Raw genomic sequence first — 27,500 nt, forward strand, 5'->3', positions numbered from 1 at the left:
AACACGTAAGATCACCCTAAAAACACCAAAATCACGGTAGAAAACATGAAATTCACCCTAAAACACCCTTAAAATACCAAAATCACCCTAAAATACGAATTTCACCCTAAAACACATAAAATCACCCTAAAAACACCAAATTCACCCTAAAAACAACAAAACACGAATTTCACCCTAAAACACATAAGATCACCCTAAAAACACCAAAATCACCTTTAAAACTCACGAACCTCACCCTAAAACACTTAAAATCACCTTAAAAACATCAAAATCACCCTAAAAACTAATTTTATCTCTAAAAGCCTGTAATTCACCCTAAATAACACTCATATCACCCTAAAACCACAAAAAATCTTCCTCAAAACACAAAATTCACCCTAAATCACACAAATCACCCTAAAATAACACCAATCACCCTCAAAACACACAAATCACCCTAGAAGCTCACCACTCACTCTAAAAAACAAAAACTTCACCCTAAAAACTGACAATTTCTTCCTAAAACCACCCAAATCACCCTAAAAACTAACGAATCACCCTAAAAACACAAAAATGACCTTTATAAAACACTCATATCACCCTAAAAACCATTAATTCACCTTATTAACAAGCAAATCTTCCTAAAAAAAACTATTTTACCCTAAAAACACAAAATCACCCTAAATATCCCAAAAATCACCCTAAAAATTTTTCACCCTAAACAAAATTTCACCCTAAAAACAACGAACTTCACCCTAAAACACAAAATTTGCCTAAAAATCCCAAAATCACCCTAAAAGCTCAAAATTTATTCTTAAAACACCAAAACCACACTTATAACACGATCTTCACCCTAAAAGCACCAAATTCACCCAAAATCACCTTAAAAACACAATCACCCTAAAATCACCCTAAAAACACGAACTTCACCAAAACAACATACAAATCACCCTAAACATTCAAATCACCCTGAAAAACACGCAAAATCACTCAAACAAACACGGATATCACCCTTAAAACACACTTATCACCCTAAAAAAATACTCAAATCACCCTAAAAACACTCAAATTACCCTAAGAAACACTAAATCACCTTAAAAACATTATTTCACCCTATAAGACATTAATCACCCTAAAAACATTTATTTCACCCTATAAAACATCATAATCACCCTAAAAACCATTATTTTACCCTTATAAACATGATAATCACCTTAAAAACCATTATTTCACCCTTAAAGACACCAAAACCACCCTTAAACACACCAAAATCACCCTATAAACATGAATTTCACCCTAAAAACACCAAAATCACCCTATAAACATCAATTTCACCCTAAAAACACCAAAATCACCCTAAAGCACCAAAATCACTCTAAAAACATGGATTTCACCCTAAAAACACCAAAATCACTCTAAAAAACGGATTTCACCTTAAAAACACCAAAATCACCCTAAAAAACATACCAAAACCACCCTAAAAACATCATTTCACCCTAAAAACACCAAAATCACTCTAAAAAACGGATTTCACCTTAAAAACACCAAAACCACATTAAAAAAAACCATTTCACCCTAGAAAGGAAATATCACCATTACTTCACCCTAAAAACAGCGAAAAAGGGTGAACAGGAGAACAAGGGTGACGAAAAAGAGTGACGAAACACAGACACCCTTAGAAAAAAGCCCAGGGTGATCAGAGTGACCTTGAGACCCAGTGCCAAGGGTGAAGTCGAGTGCCAAAGGTGACTAGAGTGAAATAGGGTGAAAAAGGGTGACCGCCAGCCATGTTAAGGTCGGCCACCCCCCAGCCCACCCACGGGGGACTCCTCTACTACGTGGTTCATGGGAGAGAGATAGGGTGAGGAGTAGGGTGAGAGAGAGAGAGAGAGAGAGAGAGAGAGAGAGAGAGAGGAGGATAAGGTTTTGAGTGTGAGGTTGAATATTTATGTGTGTGTTTGTTTGTGTGTGTGTGTGAGAGAGAGAGAGAGAGAGAGAGAGAGAGAGAGAGAGAGTTGGCACTTTCCTCCCTACACGAATATATATGTCTCTCTCTCTCTCTCTCTCTCTCTCTCTCTCTCTCTCTCTCAACTACAACAACACACTACTACTACTACTACTACTACTACTACTACTACTACTACTACTACTACTACTACTACTACTACTACTACTACCACCACCACCACCACCACCACCACCACCACCACCACCACCACCACCACTACTACTACTACTACTACTACTACTACTACTACTACTACTACTACTACCACCACCACCACCACCACCACCACCACCACCACCACCACCACCACCACTACTACTACCACCACCACCACCACCACCACCACCACCACTACTACTACTACTACTACTACTACCACCACCACCACCACCACCACCACCACCACCACCACCACCACTACTACTACTACTACTACTACTACTACTACCACCACCACCACCACCACCACCACCACCACCACCACCACCACTACTACTACTACTACTACTACTACTACTACTACTATTAACTGCGCACTCATTTCCTTTGTTTTGCTCAGAGAGAGAGAGAGAGAGAGAGAGAGAGAGAGAGAGAGAGAGAGAGAAATCTTCTCTCTCTCTCTCTCTCTCTCTCTCTCTCTCTCTCTCTCTCTCTCTCTCTCTCTCTCTCTCAGACACAAACATACTTGAAAGAGAGAGAGAGAGAGAGAGAGAGAGAGAGTTACCTTTACAAATAATTAATACTTTCTTTAATTCATTCATGTGTGTCTGTCTGTCTGTCTGTGTGTGTGTGTGTGTGTGTGTGTGTGTGTGTGTGTGTGTGTGTGTGTGTGTGTGTGTGTGTTATCTATAGGAAACTGGATTGGTATTATTAGGAAGAGGAGGAGGAGGAGGAGGAAGAAGAGGAGGAGGAGGAGGAGATTTGAAGGTCACGCAGTTCATATTAAAGCTGTCTCTCTCTCTCTCTCTCTCTCTCTCTCTCTCTCTCTCTCTCTCTCTCTCTCTCTCTCTCTCTCTCTCTCGCATGTATTGTTTGCTTTATTTGCTTGGCATGTCTAAATATAAGAGCTTGAGAGAGAGAGAGAGAATCAGCCAAACACACACACACACACACACACACACACACACACACACACACACACACATTCCCTTTAAAAACCCGTATTTCTAACCTTCTACCACCACCACCACTACCCTGCCTCCACCCACGCTTACCCACACCCAGTACGCCCATGCACCACCACTCTGACGCCCCTCTCACGCCCACAGCACCGAGAGTGGGCGGGATAACCCATTTCGACCAGGCGGGGACATCAGCAAAGAAGCGGATCAGATTGTGGAGGCTATCAAATCTGGCCGTCCTCTTCTAACCCCTGATACTACAGACACCCCGACAGCCCCCACGCCCACTACTGACGCCCAGATTATCCCCACACAAGCCCCCACGAGTCTGCAGGCCCAGTCCCCACCAGAGAGCCCCATCAGTAAAGGAGGCAATGCTGGGGTGAATGGCTCGACCCCAGCGGAAGCCCCCCAGTCAAATTCAGGCACTGTTGAGGTGAAGCATGTAACAGTGACGCCTTCTGATCAGGGCCACGTGGAAAGAGTCGTTATTAAGAAGAAGAATAAGTGTAGCTGTTGTGTTATTCAGTGAGTGTGTCTGTGTGTGTGTGTGTGTGTGTGTCTGTGTAAACCTGTATTTTTTAAACGCTTTGTTCTGTCACTTATTCTTTTCCAAGGCCTCCAGGTGAAGATCCTCGTGTTTTTTTTCCAGTGTTTTGTCGGGTTTGAGAGGAGATACTGCCTTGTAAACCTGTCTGGATGTGTTTTTAGCCTTGGAATATTGTTTTAGTGAGAGACCAGGGCGTTTTTTTATGCTGGCCTGTGTGTGTGTGTGTGTGTGCGTGTGTGTTATTTTTTGTTCCTATATCTCATATGTGTGTGTGTGTGTGTGTGTGTGTGTGTGTGTGTAGGTTATAATAAAGGTGCATAAGTTTAATATTAATTGTGGACAGGGTGTGTGTGTGTGTGTGTGTGTGTGTGTGTGTGTGTGTGTGTGTGTGCGTGCTTTTTAATGTAATAATTGCAAAAAAAACGCTTTCCAATTTGTATTTAAGTTTATTATTGTTTTGTGTGTGTGCGTGTGCGTGCGTGCGTGTGTGTGTGTGTGTGTGTGTGTGTGTGTGTGTACTTTTAAACTTAGTAAAATTGTAACTATTAATTTTACGTGTGTGTGTGTGTGTGTATGTAAGTATGTATGTGCGTGCGTGTGTGTGTGCGTGTGCGTGTGCGTGCGTTGACCTGAAACACAAGTGCCGTGACCCCGTGACCTGTGACCTAACCTAACCTAACATGTGACTTGTAACAAACAAACGAACACACACACACAAGATTGAAAAAAAATAATAATAATAATAAACGAAGCGAAAAAATATGAAAAAAAATAATAAAAAAGTGAAATAAAATGAAAAAATGAAAGAAATTAATTGGTTTTCTTTTAATTAATTGAAAAAATATCACGATTCCTTATTTATTTATTTATTTATTTATTTATTGGCGAGTGAACGAAATAAAGAGAGAAAATAAATCAAAATGAATGAAAGACAGAGAAATCAAAAGAGAGAGAGAGAGAGAGAGAGAGAGAGAGAGAGAGAGAGAGAGAGAGGTCCAGTCAAATCAAAAATAAACAAACTGTAGCAAGTGAGAGAGAGAGAGAGAGAGAGAGAGAGAGAGATTAAAGAAAGCAGAGTGAAAATGAGAGAGAGAGAGAGAGAGAGAGAGAGAGAGAAATAAAATAATAGCTTTGTAATTCAAGATAAGATTCATTATTATTATTATTATTATTATTATTATTATCATTATTATTATATATGAAGATTTAATGTAACTCTCTCTCTCTCTCTCTCTCTCTCTCTCTCTCTCTCTCTCTCTCTCTCTCTCTCTCTCTCTACCAAGGAGGCAAAGAGATAGAGAAAATGTATTAATGAGAGAGAGAGAGAGAGAGAGAGAGAGAGAGTAACTGTGAATATTAATAAAAATGAGAAAAAAAACATTATTATTATTATTATTATTATTATTATTATTATTATTATTATTTTAGCTGAAGGAAATAAAAAAAAAATAAATAAATAAAACCAACATTAATAGAAAGAAAACGGTGTGATGGTAAAGAAAACGGGAAATAGTGGAAGAAAACGGAGAATAGTGGAAGAAAACGGAGAATAGAGGAAGAAAACGGAGAAATAGTGGAAGAAAACGGAGGATAGTGGAAGAAAACGGAGAATTGAGGAAGAAAACGGAGGAATAGTGAAAGAAAACGGAGAAATAGTGGAAGAAAACGGGAAATAGTGGAAGAAAACGGAGGAATTTTGGAAGAAAACGGAGGATAGTGGAAGAAAACGGAGGAATAGTGGAAGAAAACGGAGGAATAGAGGAAGAAAACGGAGGAATAGTGGAAGAAAACGGAGGAATAGTGGAAGAAAACGGAGGAATAGTGGAAGAAAACGGAGAATAGAGGAAGAAAACGGAGAATAGTGGAAGAAAACGGAGGAATAAGAAGAAATTAAATAAATGATAGAAAACGAAAAGGAATGAAAGAAAATGGACAAAAAAACCAGGAAAGCAATAGAAAACGGTGCCCTTGAATGATGAACTAAAGAAAACGGGAAGAAAATGAAAGAAAATGGACATAAATCAGTAAACAAATTAGAAAACGGACAAAACCAAGAAAATCATAGAAAACGATGCTCTTTTAATGGTAAACTGAAAAAAACTAACAAAAAATCAAAGAAAACGGAGAATGAATGGAAGAAAACGGACATAAAGCATAGAAAACGGGCCTATTGAATGATAAACGAAAGAAAACGGACTGAAAACCCAGAAAAAACATAGAAAACGACGCTCTGAATGGTAAACGAAAGAAAAAAATGACAAAAATCATCAGGGTGTGGAAAAGAAAACGGGAATTAATAGAAAACGGAAGAAGAAGCGAGGAGAGTCATAGAAAACTGGTGTTTGAATGGTGAACTGAAGTAAACCTGACATTTGTGACTCGTAGCTTGTAAGGTCCTAGTTGTAAGGCGTGGCGGGTTGTAAATAGCTAAAAAAAAAAAAGATTAATTATATTTCAAAACAAAGATAAACAAACAAAAAAAGAGAGTGAGCTAAAAAAAAATAATAAAAAAAAGAGAAATTGTGAGCTATCTTTTTTTTTTCTTTCAATATATTTTTTTTTTTTTCATTTTTTTGTAGAGAAATGAGTGAACAGAAAACGAGATTGTGAAGAAAATGGAGACGGGGGGGGGGTGAAATATTTGGCTTGCTTTGTTGTTATTATTATTATTATTATTATTATTATTATTATTATTATTAGTTCTATATATACAAGCTTCTCTATTCTGCCATTAAAATGTATAAACAGAAAACGGATCCATTTTCTTTCACTTTTAGGGGTGACTCAAGGAAATCTGAGAGAGAGAGAGAGAGAGAGAGAGGGGGAGGAAGAGGGAGTGTGTGTGTGTGTGAGAGAGAGAGAGAGAGAAAAGAGTGGGGAGGGTGTGTGTGTGTGTGTGTGTGAGAGAGAGAGAGAGAGAGAGAGAGACAGAGACAGAGACAGACAGACAGACAGACAGAAAGATGGAGAGAGAGAGACAGACAGACAGACAGACAAAGATGGAGAGAGAGAGAGAGAGAGAGAGAGAGAGAGAGAGAGAGACAAAAAGATGGAGAGAGAAAGACAGATAGACAGACAGAAAGAGAGAGAGAGAGAGAGTGTGTGTGTGTGTGTGAGAGAGAGAGAGAGAGAGAGTGTGCTTGCCTGTATGTGTGTGTGTGTGTGTGGACGCGCCTAATTGCCTCCCCTTCTCGCAGGTAAGGTTCCCTCAGGTGCCCCGCTCATTACAAGCAGGTAAGGGAGGTAAGTGGTGGTGGTGGTGGAGGAGGAGGAGGAGGAGGAGGAGGAGGAAGTATGGTGGTTTTAGAGAGGAGGAGGAAGAGGGAAGATCAAAGAAGAACAAGAAGAGGAGAAAAGAAAGGAAGGAGAGAAAGAGAAGACAATAGATAGATAAAAAGAGGAGGAAGAGGAAGAGGAGGTATTAAAGAAGGAAGAGGAAGGGAAGAGGAAGAAGAGAAACAATAGTATATAGTAGTAGTAGAAGGAGGAGGAGGAGGAATACAAAGGAACACAAAGGAAGACAAACAGCAATAGCCGCTGAGGTTCTTACTGTGCTGTTTGTTGAGACTGTCTAGTGGCCATCAGTGCTAGAGACAGGGCAGCACAGTAGAAGGCTCCTCCCCACCCACCCCTCCTTCCACCTCAGACTAATACGTATTTTTCAATATTCAAATTTGTAAAGGCGTTGATGATTTTGAGCAGCGTAATAAGGTGACCTCTTCCTCTTTGCTTCTCAACACAAGATAGACTTAAGGCGTTCCTCGTTGGGTTTGTTTGGCAGCCCTGGGATCATGTTTGTCAATCTGCGTTGTATTTTTGTAAGTTGTTGATGTGTTCCCTGTATTGGAGATGCGGACACGGAATGTTCATATTGTTTCGTCAGATTTGCCAGTAAAGGATCTTCCAGTGACAGCGACTAATTGGTTTGAATGTTCAGTTGTGGCCACTGCTTGCTTGGCTTGAGGTCTGCTGGAACGCTGAGGCCAAGGTCTGTTCTCTGTCCACACTCGCCACGGGCATTATCCAGACTGAACATCGCCTGAGGATTGTGACTTGGTCCGTGTAATACGTGGCGTTTCTCCACACTGAATTGTAGGTGTGACAACTCTAAGGGCCAGTGTCAAACAATGCAAGTGTTGAGGAAAGCACGTTATGAAATATTGCATCCTTTATCAACGACCAGCCAATGACAAGAAAGGAGCGTCAGTGTGGCTCCAGGGATGCATGGACGACACTGGCCATTGTAGCACTGATGCACTCATGCAGTAGTGGTGTGCCTATCAACAATTGCCCAGTCTTTGACATTGGCCCTTCTAGCTGTCAGCCCTGCCCTTCAGTGAGTGTGTGTGTGTGTGTGTGTGTGTGTGTGTGTGTAGTCTGTGTCGCTGTGGTAAAGTTGTCTGTGGTTTGGGAGTCATCCTTGTCTGCACCTTCTGTGTGGTGTGAATTTTGACACAACACTTTCCATTGTATTGTTGGTCAGTGTCGTGAATACAGAATGGGCGCCAGGACTGATCCTTGAGGGACGCCACTGCTGAAGCTTCACTCGCTGGTCACCGTCAGTGTGACACCCACGCCTCAATCCACGCCGCGTGTCACCACTTGTACCGCGTCAACACACTTCACTTGTCTGACACGTTCACAAAACTAGTTGCAAATCTAAGCAGACAATGCCAACTCCTCTGCTGCTGTACAGAGTGATTGTACGTATATGTCATGGAGGAGGAGCAGGAGGAGGAGGAGGAGGAGGAGGAGGAGGGAAGTATATAAGGAAGAGGTTCAAATTATAGATGTCATGGGAGGAGGAGGAGGAGGAGGAGGAAGAGAAAAAAGAGAAGGAGGAGGAAGAGGAAGAGGAAAGGAGGAGGAGGAGGAGGAGAAACAAGAAAAATTTAAGTATAGAATAAGAACTGCTCTAGTGTTGTTCAAATTATAGATGTCATGGGAGGAGGAGGAGGAGGAGGAGGAAGAGAAAAAAGAGAAGGAGAGAAGAAGAGGAGGAGGAGGAGGAGGAAGAAGAAGGAGGAGGAAAAGAGAAAAGGAGAAGAGGAGGAGGAGGAAGAAGAGAAAAAGGAGGAGGAAGAAGAGAAAAAGGAGGACGAAGAGGAAGAGGAGGAAAGAGGAGGAGGAGGAGGAGGAAGAAGAGAAAAAGGAGGGGGAGGAGGAAGACGAAGAAGAAGAAGAAGAAGAGAAAAATGAGGAGAAATCAGTAAAACAATATAATACCACATTTTTTTATTCATAGACGTACGTACTCTCTCTCTCTCTCTCTCTCTCTCTAACAACTGAACACAACCCACAGTGAATCACAAAACTCACTTAAGACTTACAATATTGAAAGCACCAACACAAATCTCAAGAAAAAAAAAATAATAAATCATCGTACTTATAAATAAACATCGTACACTAAAAATAATTATCGTACCTCGCATACCGTACAGTAGGAATCATTATTGTACTTTGAGACATCGTAAAAAAAAAAAAAGATTAATTATATTTCAAAACCCACAAAAATGAGCTAGAAAAAAAGGGAGTAATTATTGTGAGCTATCTTTAACTTCATTTTCTTTTTTTTACTTCATTTGGTCTAAAAAAGAGTCAGAAAACGAGATTGTAAAGAAAATTGAGGAAAAAAATAAGTTAGGCTTACTTTCAGACATCGTACACTTGGAATAGTTATCGTACACCTGGAATGCTTACCGTACCTCAGACATCGTACACTAGGAATCACTGTACCTTAGACATCGTACACTAGGGATCACCGTACCTCAGACATCGTACACTAGGGAGCATTATCGTAGCTCAGACATCGTACACTAGGGATCATTATCGTAGCTCAGACATCGTACACTAGAGATCATTATCGTACCTCAGACATCGTACACTAGGGAGCATTATCGTAGCTCAGACATCGTACACTAGGGAGCATTATCGTACCTCAGACATCGTACCCTAGGAATCACCGTACCTCAGACATCGTACACTAGGGAACATTATCGTACTTATAATATTACTTTAAACCCCTTGACAGTTCCTATATAAGTAGATAACATAAGTAATAATAAGTTACATAAAGTCATAAGTAGAGGCAATTTATCATTATATATTGTTTCATCATTCTTGTTCATTTTTATCATTATTTAATTTTACGTTACGGAAATATTAATAAAAATGAAATAGCAATAATAATGATAATAATAAAAAACATTAGCCATTTTTATTATTATTATTATTATTATTATTATTATCATTATTATATTCACTAACCTTTAAGTAATATATTTTCTTCTAAACTAAAGAAATGCATTGGCAAAATAGCTGACCTGACCTGACCTGACCTGACCTGACCTGACCTAATCTGATTTTAAGCTTGTTTGTAATCAGTAGAATCACAAATTAAGATAGGTAAGCTCTCTCTCTCTCTCTCTCTCTCTCTCTCTCTCTCTCTCTCTCTCTCTCTCTCTCTCTCTCTCTCTCTCTCTCTCTCTCCTTTTTTTCTCTATCTTACTAGTATGCTATGTTACTCTCTCTCTCTCTCTCTCTCTCTCTCTCTCTCTCTCTCTCTCTCTCTCTCTTTTTCTCTATCTTACTAGTATGCTATGTTATCTCTCTCTCTCTCTCTCTCTCTCTCTCTCTCTCTCTCTCTCTCTCTTAATAATAATAACAATAGTGTGTGTGTGTGTGTGTGTGTGTGTGTGTGTGTGTGTGTGTGTGTGTGTGTGTGTGTGTGTGTGTGTGTGTGTGTGCGTGCGTGCGTGCGGTACTTATAGATTACTGGAATGCCTTTTGAAAGAGATCAAATATTAGTTGTTTTGCTGGTGAGGACATCGTGACACACACCACGATGAGAGACGAACGCCACACGAATGACCATGACTTGCACTTTTGACACGAATACCGACAACCCCCACAGCGCACGACACCCGCTAGGCTAGACCGTCCCACGACACTGCTAGGATTACAACGACCACAGGACGACTACTTAACGGTATACAGTGTTGCTATCAGTCATTTTTCACAATTTCAGTACGACCCGCACGATGGTGACAAGTTACGTACCCTCTCTCTCTCTCTCTCTCTCTCTCTCTCTCTCTCTCTCTCTCTCTCTCTCTCTCTCTCTCTCTCTCTCTCCTCCCCCCCCCTTGCAGGACATGACTGGCCACAGCACCCTTCAGGCCTCCCCACCAGGCCACCAAGGAGTGCTACATGGATTAACTTTAAATAAATACAGTAAGTTCTCCTTATACGCTACTTCGTTATCCGGTATATTCAGTTACGGTGTTTGGCAATTACTAACCTCGATTCTATTTATGGTAAGGAAAATTCACATACGGTATCCGATTGTGTTTTGTTTACAGCGTACTGTAGCGCCACCACACCGCGCGGCCTCCACAACAATCAGTCTCTTCCCGCGTTTCCACTGAACACATGTGAAATCCTTACGAGGTGTTTTTTTTTTTTTTTTTTTGTGTGTGTGTGTGTGTGTGTGGATATCACGAGTAAGGGCTGAGATCCGTACTGACACCATCTCATTCAATACGTAGCGATAACATCATTTTCCGTTTATTTCTTTAGCGCATTATTTTACAATTATTTTTAGAACTATTGTCTTTAGGAGTGACTTTCGACGTGCTGGAACACATCCCTACATGTTATAAGGGGTTCGGTATACGGTGACTTCAATTTGCAGTAAGGTGTGCAGGAACGCATATGTACCGTATAACGAGGACTTAAAAGTATTTTGCTGAGCGTGGGATCGGGCAGACGTCCACGAGTAGGTTCAAATCCCACCACGTGCCGCCTTGAAGCTTTGCCATTTGTGGAGTGGTTTAAAGTTAGCTACATGTCACCAGGATACCTAAAACACCATTAAAACACCCTTAAAACACCACCTTGAAGCTTTGCCATTTGTGGAGTGGTTTAAAGTTAGCTACATGTCACCAGGATACCTAAAACACCATTAAAACACCCTTAAAACACCGCCTTGAAGCTTTGCCATTTGTGGAGTGGTTTAAAGTTAGCTACATGTCACCAGGATACCTAAAACACCATTAAAACACCCTTAAAACACCACCTTGAAGCTTTGCCATTTGTGGAGTGGTTTAAAGTTAGCTACATGTCACCAGGATACCTAAAACACCCTTAAAACACCACCTTGAAGCTTTGCCATTTGTGGAGTGGTTTAAAGTTAGCTACATGTCACCAGGATACCTAAAACACCATTAAAACACCCTTAAAACACCGCCTTGAAGCTTTGCCATTTGTGGAGTGGTTTAAAGTTAGCTACACGTCACCAGGATACCCAGGCTCCAGGTGATGTCATTGCCCTACACCAAAGATGCGCTTGGGTGGTGATATGGGCCCTAATATGCCCACCACTGCAAAGAAGACTGCCTGCGCCGCTAATGGGTGGAAGCTGAACACTGCCTCCATTACTCTTGAAGTTCACACACAGGCGCTATAGGCCTTAACATTAAAAAAAGAAAAAAAAAAGCTGAACATTGACCATTAACAAAAGAAGCGTGGGTGGTTTGTGAGGTCGTGGAGTGCACCTAAGGAACAATATGACCACCACCAACCTCTACCACACCAAGAACGTGACCCTCATTGCCTGCAGGTCAACCACTGAAGTATTAAAACGAATTACACCTCAAATAAGTTAGACAGGGCACAGATTGAAGGAAGGCACCGGATCCAGGGCTACGTTTGGCCATTATCCTGCATCGTCATGGCCACTGGGACGACTACAAAACCTTTTATCGATGTATTTTTGTGCTTATCGTGTTATCGTTCAAGACAAGATATGCATTTCATTCATTTCCGGTACATGGTGTTATTGGTGTGGTAGGTCCGCTGTGTTATCATTCCATCGTCCGCCTTTCTGTCAGTTATCTTGCTACTGTCTCCAATGCATAAATGTTCATAAATGCTGCAAAATTTAGTAACAGCATTTCCGAAGCCAGAAATGTTCATAAATGCTGTAAAATTTAATGTAACAGTATTTCCAAAGCCAGAAATGTTCATAAATGCTGTAAAATTTAATGTAACAGTATTTCCAAAGCCAGAAATGTTCATAAATGCTGTAAAATTTAATGTAACAGCATTTTCACAGCTAGAAATGTTCATAAATGCTGTAAAATTTAATATAACAGCATTTTCACAGCTAGAAATGTTCATAAATGCTGTAAAATTTAATGTAACAGTATTTCCAAAGCCAGAAATGTTCATAAATGCTGTAAAATTTAATGTAACACCATTTCCAAAGCTAGAAATGTTCAGAAATGCTGTAAAATTTAAGATGACATTAAATTGGATCGCTGTATAATTTCTGGACAGCCACGAACACGACGACCATGCAGCGAATACAAAGAATGCAACGCGACAATCACACGAACGTACACCGATAGCGATGCAAAAAGCTGTTAATTTTTTTTTTTTTTTTAACGAATTGCTAAAAAAATCAAAGGTGCACAATTTTCTAGGGATGAAATTGGAAAGATGAACGACTACCGCGATGCTCCCTGGACAGTCACGCGATGCTTCACGACTCCAGAATGTCTTTCCCGATGTTACACGAGCGTTACAATGTTTTATTTCTGCAAGTCGTGATAATTCGTGGCGCGGTCGTCTCGCATCGTTGTGTGTGGGACGCGGCCTTAATTAACACACACACGAACACACAAACAATAACAACAACAACAATAACAACAATATTAATAACAACAATAATAATAATAATAATTCACAAGTCAGGAATTAAAATGCTGTAAAAAAAATCAAATAACAGCATTTTTCACAGCAAAGAAAGACACAAACACAGCATTGACTCGAAATAAATGCTGTTAAATAGATAAATGCTGTGAGAATACACAAAAGACCCATTTTTTTATGCTGTTAATGCTGTAAAGAGAAAAATAACCGCATTTCCACAACCAAAAACTTTCATAAATGCTTTAAAAATTAATATAACAGCATTTCCAACGCATAAACGTTCATAAATGCTGTAAAATTTATTAACAGCATTTCCAAAGCCAGAAATGTTCATAAATGCTGTAAAATTTAATATAACAGCATTTTCACAGATAGAAATGTTCAGAAATGCTGTAAAATTTAAGATAACATTATTTTTTCACAGCAGGAATGTTCACAAATGCTGTAAAATTTAACATAACAGCATTTTCACAGCATAAACGTTCATAAATGCTGTAAAAGTCAACACGACAGCATTTTCAAAGCTAGAGTCGTCACAAATGCAATTAAATTTAATATAACAGCATTCTTCACAGCCAAAATCGTCAGAAATGCTGTAAAATTTAAAACAACAGTATTTTGACAACCAGAAAGAGCATGATTGTTATTTTTTGCTGTTAAATGCTGTGAAATTAAATTAACAGCATTAATTCACAGCACAACACAGGAATTAAGTAAAAAAAATAGTAAAACTACCATAACAGCATTATTTTCACAGCAAAAATAGAAAAACAATACTTTGCTGTTAAATGCTGTAAAATCAACTTAACAGCATTATTTTTACAGTAAAGATAGAAAAAAATATTTGCTGTTATATGCTGTAAAATCAACTTAACAGCATCTCCTCACAACACAAGTAAAAAAAAAGCTATGAAACTAACCCAACAGCATTTAACAGCATTTCTTCACAGCACAACAGAGGAATTAAGTAAAAAAAATGCTGTGAAACTAACTTAAGAGCATTTCTTCACAGCACAAGAGAGGAAATAAGTAAAAAAAATGCTGTGAAACTAACTTAACAGCATTTCTTCACAGCACAACAGAGGAATTAACTAAAAAAAATGCTGTGAAACTAACTTAACAGCATTTTTCACAGCAGAACAGGAATTAAGTAAAAAAATTGCTGTGAAACTAACTTAACAGCATTTCTTCACAGCACAACAGAGGAATTAAGTAAAAAATGCTGTGAAACTAATTTAACAGCATTTCTTCACAGCACAACAGAGGAATTAAGTAAAAAAAAATGCTGTGAAACTAACTTGACAGCATTTCTTCACAGCACAACAGGAAATAAGTAAAAAAAAATGCTGTGAAACTAACTTAACAGCAGTATTTTCACAGCAAGACACACACACATGCATAGTTGTCATTTTTCACAGCATAAAAATAAATAAATAAATAAATAAATGTGAACTCAAAAATATTGGTTTAAAATTTTGGATTAAAAAGTTGAAATAAATAAAATAAAAATGAAAGAAGGAGGAGGAGGAGGAGGAGGAGGAGGAGGAGGAGGAGGAGGAGGAGGAGGAGGAGGAGGAGGAGGAGGAGGAGAAGAAGAAGAAGAAGAAGAAGAAGAAGAAGAAGAAGAAGAAGAAGAAGAAGAAGAAGAAGAAGAAGAAGAAGAAGAAGAAGAAGAAGAAGAAGAAGGAGAAGAAGAAGGAGAAGAAGAAGAAGAAGAAGAAGAAGAAAGAAGGAGAAGAAGAAGGAGAAGAAGAAGAAGAAGGAAGAAGAAGAAGAAGAAGAAGAAGAAGAAGAAGAAGAAGAAGAAGAAGAAGAAGAAGAAGAAGAAGAAGAAGAAGAAGAAGAAGAAGAAGAAGAAGAAGAAGAAGAAGAAGCATTATCAACAACAACAACAATTCACCTCTTTATCTATCCACAACTTAAAAAAAAATAAAAAATAAAATAAATAAATAAATAAAATGAACTCTCTCTCTCTCTCTCTCTCTCTCTCTCTCTCTCTCTCTCTCTCTCTCTCTCTCTCTCTCTCTCTCTCTCTCTCTCTACTTCTTACTCTCAGCTAATACTTGTTCCATACACGTTTCCCTCAGCTTGGCCAGGCGTGCACGGGGAAAGGACCCAGACACCTTGAAGACAGTCTGTGGAGGAGGAGGAGGAGGAGGAGGAGGAGGAGGAGGAGGAGGAGGAGGAGGAGGAGAAAAGGAGGAGGAGGAAAAAAAAAGATTATAAGAAGAACCAGAGAGAGAGAGAGAGAGAGAGAATTTTAATATAATAACAATTTTGAGATGAAAAAAAAATATATTAACTATTTTTTTCATTTTTTATTAATTTCAACTTTTAATATTTCCTCCTCCTCCTCCTCCTCCTCCTCCTCCTCCTCCTCCTCCTCCTCTTCCCTTCCTCCTCTCTCTCTCTCTTCCTCTCTCTCTCTCTCTCTCTCTCTCTCTCTCTCTCTCTCTCTCTCTCTCTCTCTCTCTCTCTCTCTCTCTCTCTCTCTCTCTCTCTCTCTCTCTCTCTCTCTCCTCCTCCTCCTCCTCCTCCTCCTCCTCCTCCTCCTCCTCCTTACCTCTTCCCTCTTCCGCTCCTCTCCCCTCTTCCTCTTCTCTCCAATTACCTCCCCTCCTCCTCTCCCTTCCTCTTCTTCTTCTCCTCTTCCTCCTCCTCCTCCTCCTCTTTCTTTCACCCCTTCCTCCTCTTTCCTCCTTTTCTTCCCTCAATCCTCTTCTTAACATCATTCCATACCTTCCTCCTCCTCCCCCCCCCCCGTCTTACCTCCATGAAGGCGTGGCAATCAACAGCCTCGTTGGTGATCTTCTTAAAGCAATTCACAATGTCACCAAATTCCTGTGCCTTGAGGATCTCCGCCTCGTTGACCACCACCAGCGCCACCGCCACGCGCATTAACACCTTGTTGCCCTCGTAGAATAGGCAGTCCCAGATCCTTAGCACGGTCTGGGAGAGAGAGAGAGGAGGGAGGGAGAGGCAGAAGGAAGGAAGGGGAGAGAGACAGAGAGAGATTAAATTAGATAAAGAATGGACATACACATACACACACACACACACCTCTTCTCCTCCTCCTCCTCCTCCAAATACAGTGAAGACTACTTACTCAAAATTAATTAGTCTCCTCCTCCTCCTCCTCCTCCTCCTCCTCCTCCTCCTCCAGTAGCGCCTGCAGAAAAATTTCACAGGGTGGCCATGGGGAGGGGTGGCCACTTACAATCTTGAAGTAGCATCCCAGAATTAAAAAGTCGTAATTTCAGGAATATTCTTTTACTAATACTATTACAAGTTTATTCTCCTGTTGGTAAGCTCGATAAGAACCATTATACTTACAAGTTCACCCCAGTCACCCCACCTACTGTCACATTTTTCTGGCTCTCTCATAGCTACATTACTTAATTTCCTCAACACCACACCTCCAATGGCACACTCAGATTTACCATTATCTCGTGGTGAGTGTCTTTAAGTGAATAACACACTATGCCAGAGAGGGAAAGTATATCAGTGAAGATTCATACGATTAATTGACGCTCAAGTTTCATTTTAAGAGGATACACTCACTGAAGGCGACGCACAGACGGTCACTGCTCAGCTCATGTCATGCTACATTATCGCGTGTATTGTATGCGTCAGGCCGTCCGATGAGCCAGTGCCACCTCTCTCTCTCTCTCTCTCTCCGTCTTTGATACAGTCGGTGTAGATTTTTCAAGATTTTTGTGATTTAAACTTTTTCTTTCAAGGTTTCAAAGATTCGGGTTAATTTTTGAACATTTTTTCAAGCGCTGGCAACACTGTTCAAAAATAACTGGCAATCGATATTTGTGACTGGCCAGTGGGGTAGCCAGTGGGGTGGCCAGCAGAGTGTAGGTTGGGCTTCCTCACTCACGGCAATGGTTTTCTAGTGGGTGGGGATTGAGATAGGAGGTGTCGCAAAAAGTATCCCCTTTAGCACAGAAATTGCCGTCAAAAGCACACAGGGGAGAAATAAATAAATAAAATAAATCAAAACAGTGGCAGCGGTGGTGGTGGTGGTGGTGGTGAGGGAGAGGCCAGTGTGTGTGGCCGCTCCATCACCACTAAGCCTTTGGTGTTAATGTATACAGGAAAAATTACGGAAAGATTGAAGACGAATGCTATTGTGACGCAGGGTTTTCTTCAAAGTTTAAATTGAACTTTTTGCATTTGAGTATTGAAAAGTTTGACTATTAAGGTGTTTGAGTACTGAGTCTCCAGTGTATGTGTGAAGTTCGTGGTGTTGTAGTAACGGCTGGTGTGGAACAAACACCAGCCACTCACCCACCGTCTTGTTGCCATGTTGCCATCACACCTGTTCTGTCACTAAGGCTTCGTTATCCCCAACACACTACACACAAACTTCATTGACTGCAGCCCACCAGCCTCTGTTTTCACCCACCTGTGCCCACCTGCAGCCACCACATACTTTTTTGAGTAGAAATTCAAACTTTTGTGTCAGAGCATTGAAAAGTTTGACTTCTAAGATGTTTGAGTATTGAGTGTTGACTGTATCAGAAGGCACATGTGGCAATGCAGAATGTGAGAAGACACTGTGATGAAGAGCAGTGAAGAGAAAGAGCAGGGAGTGGTTATACAAGACAGACTCACTCCAGAAAGAAAGTTTGAGAAGGATGTAGTGGATAAAAGCAAGGATGAACCCAAACTTTTCTACAAGTTTATAAACGGTAAGATGAAGAACAAGGAAACAATTGATAAAATAGTGAAAGAAGGGAAGACATACCAAACAGAGAAGGAAATGTGTGAAATAATGAATGAGAGCTTCAAAACGGTGTTCACTGAAGAAGATGATTTCACAGAACCTAATAGGACATTGGATTGCCAAGGATTACAGGAGATTGCAGTGCACAAAGAGGATATTGGAAGATTACTGGACAGGTTGGAAGTCAGGAAAGCAATGGGGGTGGCTGGTGTATCAGGCTGGGTGTTAAAAGAATGTAAACACCAATTACTGGAGCCAATTTGGGAAATAATTAAAGTTCAATAAATGAAGGAAAGTTCCACTGGAGTGGAAGAGAGCCAACGTAATACCCATATTTAAAGGAGGAAAGGCAACTGAACCACTAAACTACAGACCAGTGTCACTTACAAGTGTCGTAGGGAAGTTATGTGAAATAATTATCAAAGAAAAATGGGTTAAATTTCTAGAAGAGGACCAAGTCATATCGAACAGACAATTTGGGTTCAGGACAGGGCGGTCATGTGTATCAAACTTGTTAAGCTTCTACTCCAGGGTTATTGCAGGACTGGAAAGCACAGATGGATGGGTGGACACAGTATGCCTGGACATTAAAAGGCTTTTGATAAAGTCCCTCACGGAAGACTTCTTTGGAAACTAGAGAACACAGGAGGACTGCGTGGAACCTTGCTACAATGGACAACAGATTATTTGAAGGATAGAGAAATGAAAACTGTGATCAGAGACACATACTCATCTTGGGGTAAAGTAACCAGTGGAGTGCCACAAGGGTCAGTGTTAGCCCCATTATGTTTCAAGTTTATGTAAATGACATTCACATTGAGGTAAACAGTTACATTAATTTGTTTGGTGATGATGCAAAGTTGCTAAGAGTTATCAAAACCAGAGAGGACTGTTTGCTGCTGCAGGAAGATTTAAACAAGATCTATGAATGGAGCAAGAAGTGGAAATTGGAGTTTAATGCCAAGAAATGCCACATAATGGAACTAGGAAAGAGTAAGAGAAGACCAGTATGGAACTATTTGATGGGAGAGGAGCAAATAATGAAGACTAAAGAGGAAAAGATCTTGGAGTGATCATACAAGAAAATCTGAGCCCTGATAAACACATAAGCAAGATATTTGGACTATCATATAGGATGTTGACTAATATAAGAGTGGCATTTCATTACATGGATAAAGATATGATGAAAAAAATCATCACAAGCATGATACACCCAAGGCTGGAATATGCAGCAGTGGTGTGGTCTCCAACCTCTAAAAAGGATATAAGAAAACTGGAAAGGATACAGAAGATTGCTACAAAGATGGTGCCGGAACTAAAGGACCTCACATATGAAGAACGACTGAAGGAAATGGGACTAAAGGACCTCACATGTGAAGAACGACTGAAGGAAATGGGACTAAAGGACCTCACATGTGAAGAACGACTGAAGGAAATGGGACTAAAGGACCTCACATATGAAGAACGACTGAAGGAAATGGGACTAAAGGACCTCACATGTGAAGAACGACTGAAGGAAATGGGACTAAAGGACCTCACATATGAAGAACAACTGAAGGAAATGGGACTAAAGGACCTCACATATGAAGAACAACTGAAGGAAATGGGACTAAAGGACCTCACATGTGAAGAACGACTGAAGGAAATGGGACTAAAGGACCTCACATGTGAAGAACGACTGAAGGAAATGGGACTGCCAACCTTACAAGATGGAAGAGAACGAGGGGACCTAATAACAATGTACAAGATAGTCAATGATATTGAAAAGCTAGACAAGGAAGACCTGGTGCTGGTGACAGAAGGAGATGGAAGGACAAGAGGACATGTAAAGAAGATCAGGATGAGGCAGTGTGTGAAGGATGTTGCAAAATACAGTTTTCCACACAGAACAGCGGAGAAGTGGAATGCATTCAATAATGGAATTGTTACACCACATAATGTGCTGAACTTTAAGGAAACACTGGATAAATGGACACATGGAGACAGGACACTATGACCCACACTCCAACCCTCTACAATACAACTAGGTACACACACACACACACACACACACACACACACACACACACACACACACACACACACACACACACACACACACACACACCTCAATGGGCAGGACTTCAGCATACAGGCAGACGAACCATTTGGTCACCAGGAGGTCCCACGTAAGGTTGTAGTGGTGAATGTGACGCCACACCAAGGGACAGCGCTCTCTGTAAACGGGTCACTTTAGGTTAGGTTGGGTTAGGTTAGGCTAGATTAGGTTAGGTTAGGTTAAAATAAAAATAAGGGTGTTTTAAGCTGGATATGGGCAAATAAGAGCATTTTCTAGTGTTTTAGGGTGAACAAACATTTTTAGGGTGAAGAAGATGAAAACCAAGGTGAATATGGCTGTTTTAGGATGATTTTGGGTAGAAGGAGAGATAATTTGGCTTTTTAGAGTGAAATATGAGTGTTTAAGTGTTGAAGAGGCCTGGTATACCAATGACAGTCCTTTGTTTGTTTGAGGTGACAGCTGCAGGACACAGAACACAGGACACAGAACACAGGACACAGGACACAGGACACAGGACACAAGCTGCAGGGACGCCAGAGTATATTCCTAATCACTCTCAGACGCAGCTCTTACAGGAATGACATGAGGTGCACACAGCCGTTTTAACACTGATATTTCACTCTAAAACACCAAACACCAACATACAGAGAAGGAAGGAAAAATATGATCAAAACTTTACAACTTTCTCAATACAATATCTCCTCAATTTCTTCTTTTTTTTATGCAAGGAAGAATTAATTGTGATATTGGAGGGTTCGCCGTGGTACAGTAGAACCCTGCGTGCTTTGGAGTCCGGGGTCTCTAAGTGCATGGGTTCGAATCCTGTCCACGGTCCGAGTGTAGGTTGGGCTAACAAAACATAACCTCTTTAGCCCAGAAATTCCCGTCAAAAGCCCACAGGGGATAAATAAAAATATAAATAAATAAATAAACTATGTGTATTAAATCTATTCATTCTTAAAGTATGTTAGGTTATGGAAAATTAAAATGACTTCTAATTTGAAAGAAAAGTAAATAAAAACACATAAATAAGATGAAAATTGAAGAAAAATAGAAAAAAAAGAAAGAAATTAATCTGAGGTATGTGTTGGGTTGGCAGTGGTTGTGGCATGTGGGTGACAGCTGACCCCTGGAGACTGAGTGGGGGCAAAGCACTCTAGAAGGCTGCTGGACCACTCCTTGTATCCGATTCGTTTGTGGATAAAAACAACACTTGCAATATTGTGTGTGTGAACCAGTCATGTGTCGTGTATCCCTGTCCATCTGTCAAGTTGCTCCCACACCTAGTTTATTGAGCTTCACCAACACTCAACCCTGTCTAACCTTACCTAACCTAACCTAACCTAACCTAACCTAACCTAACCTTTACCTAACCTTACCTTACCTTACCTAACCTAACCTAACCTAACTTAACCTAACCTAACCTTACCTTACCTAACCTAACCTAACCTTTATGTAACCTTGCCTAACCTAACCTAACCTAACCTAACCTAACTTAACCTAAACTAACCTAACCTAACCTTACCTAACCTTACCTAACCTAACCTAACCTAACCTAACCTTACCTAACCTAACCTAACCTAACCTTAACCTAACCTAACCTAACCTAACCTTAATAAACCTAACCTAACCTAACTTAACCTAACCTTTACCTAACCTAACTTAACCTAACCTTACCTAACCTAACCTAACCTTCACCAACACTCAACCCTGTCTAACCTAACCTAACTTAACACTCAAGGCAGTCTTCTTTCACATGGTGGTGGTGGTGGTGGTGGTGGGATCAGACAGACATCCACACACAGGTTGGAATCCCACCACATGCTGCCTTGACGTGTGGTTCAAAGTTAGCTCCATGTCACCAGGATACCCAGGCTCCAGGCAGTTACACCAAAGATACGCCTGGGTGGTGATATGGGCCCCAATATACCCACCACTACAAAGGAAATTCCCTGCACTGCTAATGGGTGGAAGTTGAACGCCATATCCCATACATATTTTCTCTAGTAATATTTTTTCCTTTTTTTCTTTAAGTAGGGAAGAGGGCCGGCCAAGGGCAAAAAAAAAAGGAATATTATAGAAAAAGGCCCACACTGGCTCTCTAAAAAGTGGTAAAGCGTTAGCCACAGCAAGGGAGCAAATGCCTTGGAAATACAGAAGCAGGGAGGGAGTTCAGAGTGTGCCAGTGAAAGGGGTGAATGACTGAGAGAACTGGTGAACTCTTGCATTAGAGAGTATTCCTATAGGCGCTGTAGGGCAGGACTTAATGGCAGAGAATGATAAAACAGTAGCAAAACAGCTGTTCTTTAATGCCAGGAAACAAATGTGGGGTGAGGTGTGGGGTGTGAGGTGTGTGGGTGTGTGTGGGTGTGACGTATGTAAAATAAAAATGAAGGACAATTATTATGCCTGTGTGTGGTGGCCTGTACACCTGCCAACCTGTGCCACCCCCTCTCGTCTCTTACCTAATCTCTTCTTCCACTCTGCAGGATTACACACACTTCCACTCTGCAGGATTACACACACTTCCACTCTGCAGGATTACACATACTTCCCTATATATGGTAAATTCCTCGTTATACAGTACATACGCATTCCTGAAAATCTCACCGCAGATGAAATTTACCGTATACTGAACCCAGGACGTCGAAAGTTGCCCCTATAGAAATGAAAATACATAAAAAATAATAAAAAAAATGTAATATTCCATTCATTCATGTAATTAGTAATGCAGTTAGGGGGTGATAAGGGTGGTTAAGTTAAAGTCAGTGCTGTGAGTGGCAGGGTGTGGCGTGGCGTGGATGAAGTCGTCACCCCTGCTCCCCCGCGCTGGGCCCTCTTGGACGACGTGAGTGGATATCGTATCTGTGAATTTTTTTTACCGTACGTCGAATGAAGGGAAGCAATTTCCAAACACCGTAACTTAATTTACCGGATAAGAACTACTGTATAATGAGGACTTGCTGTATACGTGTGTCTTGAGCGCAGTAACCCCTGTTCACATTTACTCTCATGTATGGCACAACCTGACGTGTGTGTGTGTGTGTGTGTGTTGGTGTCTTCAAACTGTGTAATGCGTCGTTCAGGAGACAGGAATTAAGATCACCATTTTTCTAAGAGCACGTCAATATTTTAATGGTGATGTTGTCTGCCATAATGGTGAAATCTTCCGTATTACCATAAAACAAACGCAGATTCATTCCGTGGTGAGCTGATGGTGCGTGTGAGTGTGTGTGAGGTGTGGGGGTGTGGCAGGCTGGTGTGCGTCATGTCACCAGCCACTCACTGCCTCGGTTCCACACTGACATGAGTTTACACATATAACTGCATTTGAGTGGATTCCCAACCTTACAGTGTCCAGCGTGACTTATGAATCTGCGGGAAGACAGCGATAAAAATGACCACTATTGACTGAAGTGTGGCTAGCATTACTTTAACTACACATTAATTCATACGGGGAAACATTCTTGCCTCATACACACATATACAGTGAAACCTCTAGGAGTATACAGTTTAACGCACTCTTCAATCCTTCATGCAGTCCAGTCACAGATCGGTAAATGGGAGAGAAGGAAGTGTTTGTGAAGAGGGAAGCCATTAGCAGTGTTGTGAGCCATTAGATGGTTCATGGAGAGTGTTTAAAATAGGTGCATTGTTGTTAAATCCAGAGTGTTTATATTCACCAGTACTCTCAATCCTTCACCACTATTCTGTCCACCTCCCTCATGCAAGAGTTCACCAGTACTCTCAATCCTTCACCACTATTCTGTCCACCTCCCTCATGCAAGAGTTCACCAGTACTCTCAATCCTTCACCACTATTCTGTCCACCTCCCTCATGCAAGAGTTCACCAGTACTCTCAATCCTTCACCACTATTCTGTCCACCTCCCTCATGCAAGAGTTCACCAGTACTCTCAATCCTTCACCACTATTCTGTCCACCTCCCTCATGCAAGAGTTCACCAGTACTCTCAATCCTTCACCACTATTCTGTCCACCTCCCTCATGCAAGAGTTCACCAGTACTCTCAATCCTTCACCACTATTCTGTCCACCTCCCTCATGCAAGAGTTCACCAGTACTCTCAATCCTTCACCACTATTCTGTCCACCTCCCTCATGCAAGAGTTCACCAGTACTCTCAATCCTTCACCACTATTCTGTCCACCTCCCTCATGCAAGAGTTCACCAGTACTCTCAATCCTTCACCACTATTCTGTCCACCTCCCTCATGCAAGAGTTCACCAGTACTCTCAATCCTTCACCACTATTCTGTCCACCTCCCTCATGCAAGAGTTCACCAGTACTCTCAATCCTTCACACCTTTCTCTGGCACACTCTGGAACTCCCTGCCTGCTTCTGCATTGCCTCAAATATTTATCCTCTCTCTCTCTCTCTCTCTCTCTCTCTCTCTCTCTCTCTCTCTCTCTCTCTCTCTCACACACACACATCCTTCCTTACCTCATCTTACCTCTCTCAATTTCTCTCCCTCCCACACACCCCCAGAGCCTCCCACAGCCCCCCAGACACCCCCCGGACCCAGTACCTACTTGACCAGCACCTCCATAACCCGAGTGTCCGTCAGTACGCCCGTCATGGTGGGGGTGTAGTAGTCAGGCAGGATTTGGTCGGTAAGGGTGACGAGAAGCCAGAAGGAGCTCTCCTCATCATTAGTCACCAGCAGGAGGAGGCCAGCTATGTAATTCAGACCCTGGGGGAGTGAAACAGGGTGAGTGAGGGTGATTTGGGGGTGTTTTAGGGTGAAATAAGGATGAATTTGATGTTTTAGGGTGAATCTGGGGTGTTTTAAGGTGAATCTGGGGTGTTTTAAGGTGAATTTGAGATATTTAGAGTGAAATAAAGGTGTATTTGATGTTCAGGGTGAATTTGGAGTATTTTAGGGTGATTTGGGGTGAAATAAGGATGAATTTGATGTTTTAGGGTGAATCTGGGGTGTTTTAAGGTGAATCTGAGGTATTTAGAGTGAAATAAAGGTGTATTTGATGTTTAGGGTGAATTTGGAGTATTTTAGGGTGATTTGGGGTAAAATAAGGGTGAATTTGATGTTTTAGGGTGAATTTGGGTGATTTGAGGTGAAATAAGGGTGAATTTGATGTTTTAGGGTGAGTAATGGTGATTTGGGTGTGTTTTAGGGTGAAATAAGGCTGAATTTGATGTTTTAGAGAAAATCTGGGGTATTTTAGGGTGTTTTAGGGTGTAGTAAGGGTGAATTTGATGTTTTAGGGTGAATCTGGGGTATTATTGGGTGTTTTAGGGTGAAATAAGGGTGAATTTGATTTTTTAGAGTGAGTAATGGTGATTTGGGGTGTTTTAGGGTGAAATAAGGGTGAATTTGATGTTTTAGGGTGAATTAGTGATTTAGGGACAGAAAAGGGTGATTTGGCCAGAAATTAAGGTGATTTAGGGTGAAATTTGCTGTTTTAGGGTGAAAAAAGCCAATTTGAGTGTTTTAGGGTGAAGTACAGTGAAATATGCTGTTTTAAGAGTGAATTTGGTTGTTTTAGGGTGAAAAAGTGTGAATTGTGGTTAAAAAAGGATGAATAAGTATGTTTTAGGGTGAATAAGATGGAAATATGGATGAGTTTGCCTTTTTTTGGGTGAGAATAGAGCTCATTTGAGTGTTCTAGGGTGAAATGGAGTGAAATATGCTGTTTTTAGGGTGAATTTGGATGAAAAAAGTGTGAACTTGTGTTTTAGAGGGTATATGAGTATTCTAGAGTATTTTAAGAATATTTTAGCGTGTTTATGAATATTTAAGAGCATTTAAATGGCATAATAGAAGGTTTAAGAGCATTTTAGAGCATTTAAGTGTGTTAAAGAGTATTTTAGACCATTTTAACAATATTTAAGAGTGTTTAAGAGGATTTTAACAGCATTATAGAGTTTAAGAGCATTTTAGAATATTTTAACAGCATTTTAAAAAGTTTAAGAGCATTTTACATCACTGAACAGCATTATAACAGTAATTTAACAGCATTTCAGAGCATTTAGAAAGTTAAAGAACATTTTAAAGCATTTTAGAGTGTTTAAGGACATTTTAGAGCATTTTCACAGCATTGTAGTGTTTATAACAGCATTTTTGTGTTCAATGGGATTTTTTGAGTATTTTAACAGCTTTTTACAGCATTTATATGTGTTCAATGGGATTTTTAGAGCATTTTAGAAATTTTTACAGCATTTTAGTATGTTTAAGAACATTTATGAGCAATTTAGACCAGCGAACAGCATTTTATTGATATCTTAACATCATTACAGAGTGTTTAAGGGCATTTAGAAAAATCTTTATAGAATTTTAACAGCATTTTAGAGCATTTTGACAGTATTTTGGTGAATTTAACAGCATTTTAACAGCATTTCAGTATCATTAAGGGCATTTTGGAGCATTTTAACAGTATTTTAGAACATTTTAACAGCATTTGAGCAGTGAACAGCATAATAACAGCAGCACAACAGTCACAGCCTCACCTGACAGTAGCCAATCCCTGCGCTGTGCCGACAGAACGCTGACAGGACATTGTTCAGACTGGTCAGCTTACCCTGCCGGTCCCCCTGCCCCCATGGCCCCCCTGCCGGAAGTGGATGTTGTCCGGGAAGGTCCGCGGAAGGTCCACCCGGATGGACTCCTGCACTTCCTCCCCCAGGGGCGCCCCGGCCACCAGCGCCTTGTAGTGCCCCGGGGAGGCTGCCATGCGCTGCCCGCCCGCTCACCTCCAGCCACATCTGGGGGGGGGGCGGTTAGGTTAGGTTGGGTTAAGTTAGGCCTACCTATTTCACCCTAAAACACTGAAAAACACTTAATCACCCTAAAATACTCTAAAAACACTCTTATTCACTCTAAAACACAAAACAGACTAACAATTTTACCCTAAAACACTGAAAAACACTCTTAATCACCCTAAAATACTAAAAAAACACTCTGATTCACTCTAAAACACTAAACAGAATACCTATTTCACCCTAAAACACTGAAAAACACTCTTAATCACCCTAAAATACTAAAAAAACTCTTATTCACTCTAAAACACTAAACAGACTACATATTTCACCCTAAAACACTGAAAAACACTCTTAATCACCCTAAAATACTCAAAATACACTCTTATTCACTCTAAAACACTAAACAGACTAGCTATTTCACCCTAAAACACTGCAAAACACTCTTATTCACCCTAAAATACTATAAAAACACTCTTACTCACTCTAAAACACTAAACAGACTACATATTTCACCCTAAAACACTGAAAAATACTCTTATTCACCCTAAAATACTCTAAAAATACTCTTACTCACTCTAAAACACTAAACAGACTATATATT

The 27,500-nt window shown here is 40.6% G+C and overlaps 2 protein-coding genes across 7 annotated transcripts in view; one reads left to right on the forward strand and one right to left on the reverse strand.

Annotated features, from left to right (window-relative positions):
* LOC123505595 (cell surface glycoprotein 1-like) overlaps positions 1-22,543 on the forward strand; it is a 92,531-nt gene extending 69,988 nt beyond the window's left edge. For 5 of the 6 annotated variants that reach the window (XM_045257133.1, XM_045257115.1, XM_045257124.1 and 2 more), the window contains one exon: positions 3,256-4,175. In XM_045257133.1, the coding sequence (XP_045113068.1) occupies positions 3,256-3,640 (385 nt within the window). In that variant the 3' untranslated portion in view covers positions 3,641-4,175. Of the gene's footprint in view, positions 1-3,255; positions 4,176-22,512 lie in introns of those variants that run through there. The other variant, XR_006675209.1, reaches the window with a different exon arrangement.
* Positions 15,321-27,500, reverse strand: part of LOC123506911 (growth hormone-regulated TBC protein 1-A-like) — a 15,807-nt gene continuing 3,627 nt past the window's right edge. Inside the window, 7 exon segments of the mRNA XM_045259313.1 lie at positions 15,321-15,504; positions 16,139-16,318; positions 20,212-20,320; positions 24,712-24,872; positions 26,648-26,728; positions 26,731-26,878; positions 26,880-26,902. Of these exon segments, the coding sequence (XP_045115248.1) occupies positions 15,409-15,504; positions 16,139-16,318; positions 20,212-20,320; positions 24,712-24,872; positions 26,648-26,728; positions 26,731-26,878; positions 26,880-26,902 (798 nt within the window). The 3' untranslated portion in view covers positions 15,321-15,408.

The sequence above is a fragment of the Portunus trituberculatus genome, chromosome 2 (genome assembly GCF_017591435.1).
Source record: "Portunus trituberculatus isolate SZX2019 chromosome 2, ASM1759143v1, whole genome shotgun sequence".
Lineage (NCBI taxonomy): Eukaryota > Metazoa > Arthropoda > Malacostraca > Decapoda > Portunidae > Portunus > Portunus trituberculatus.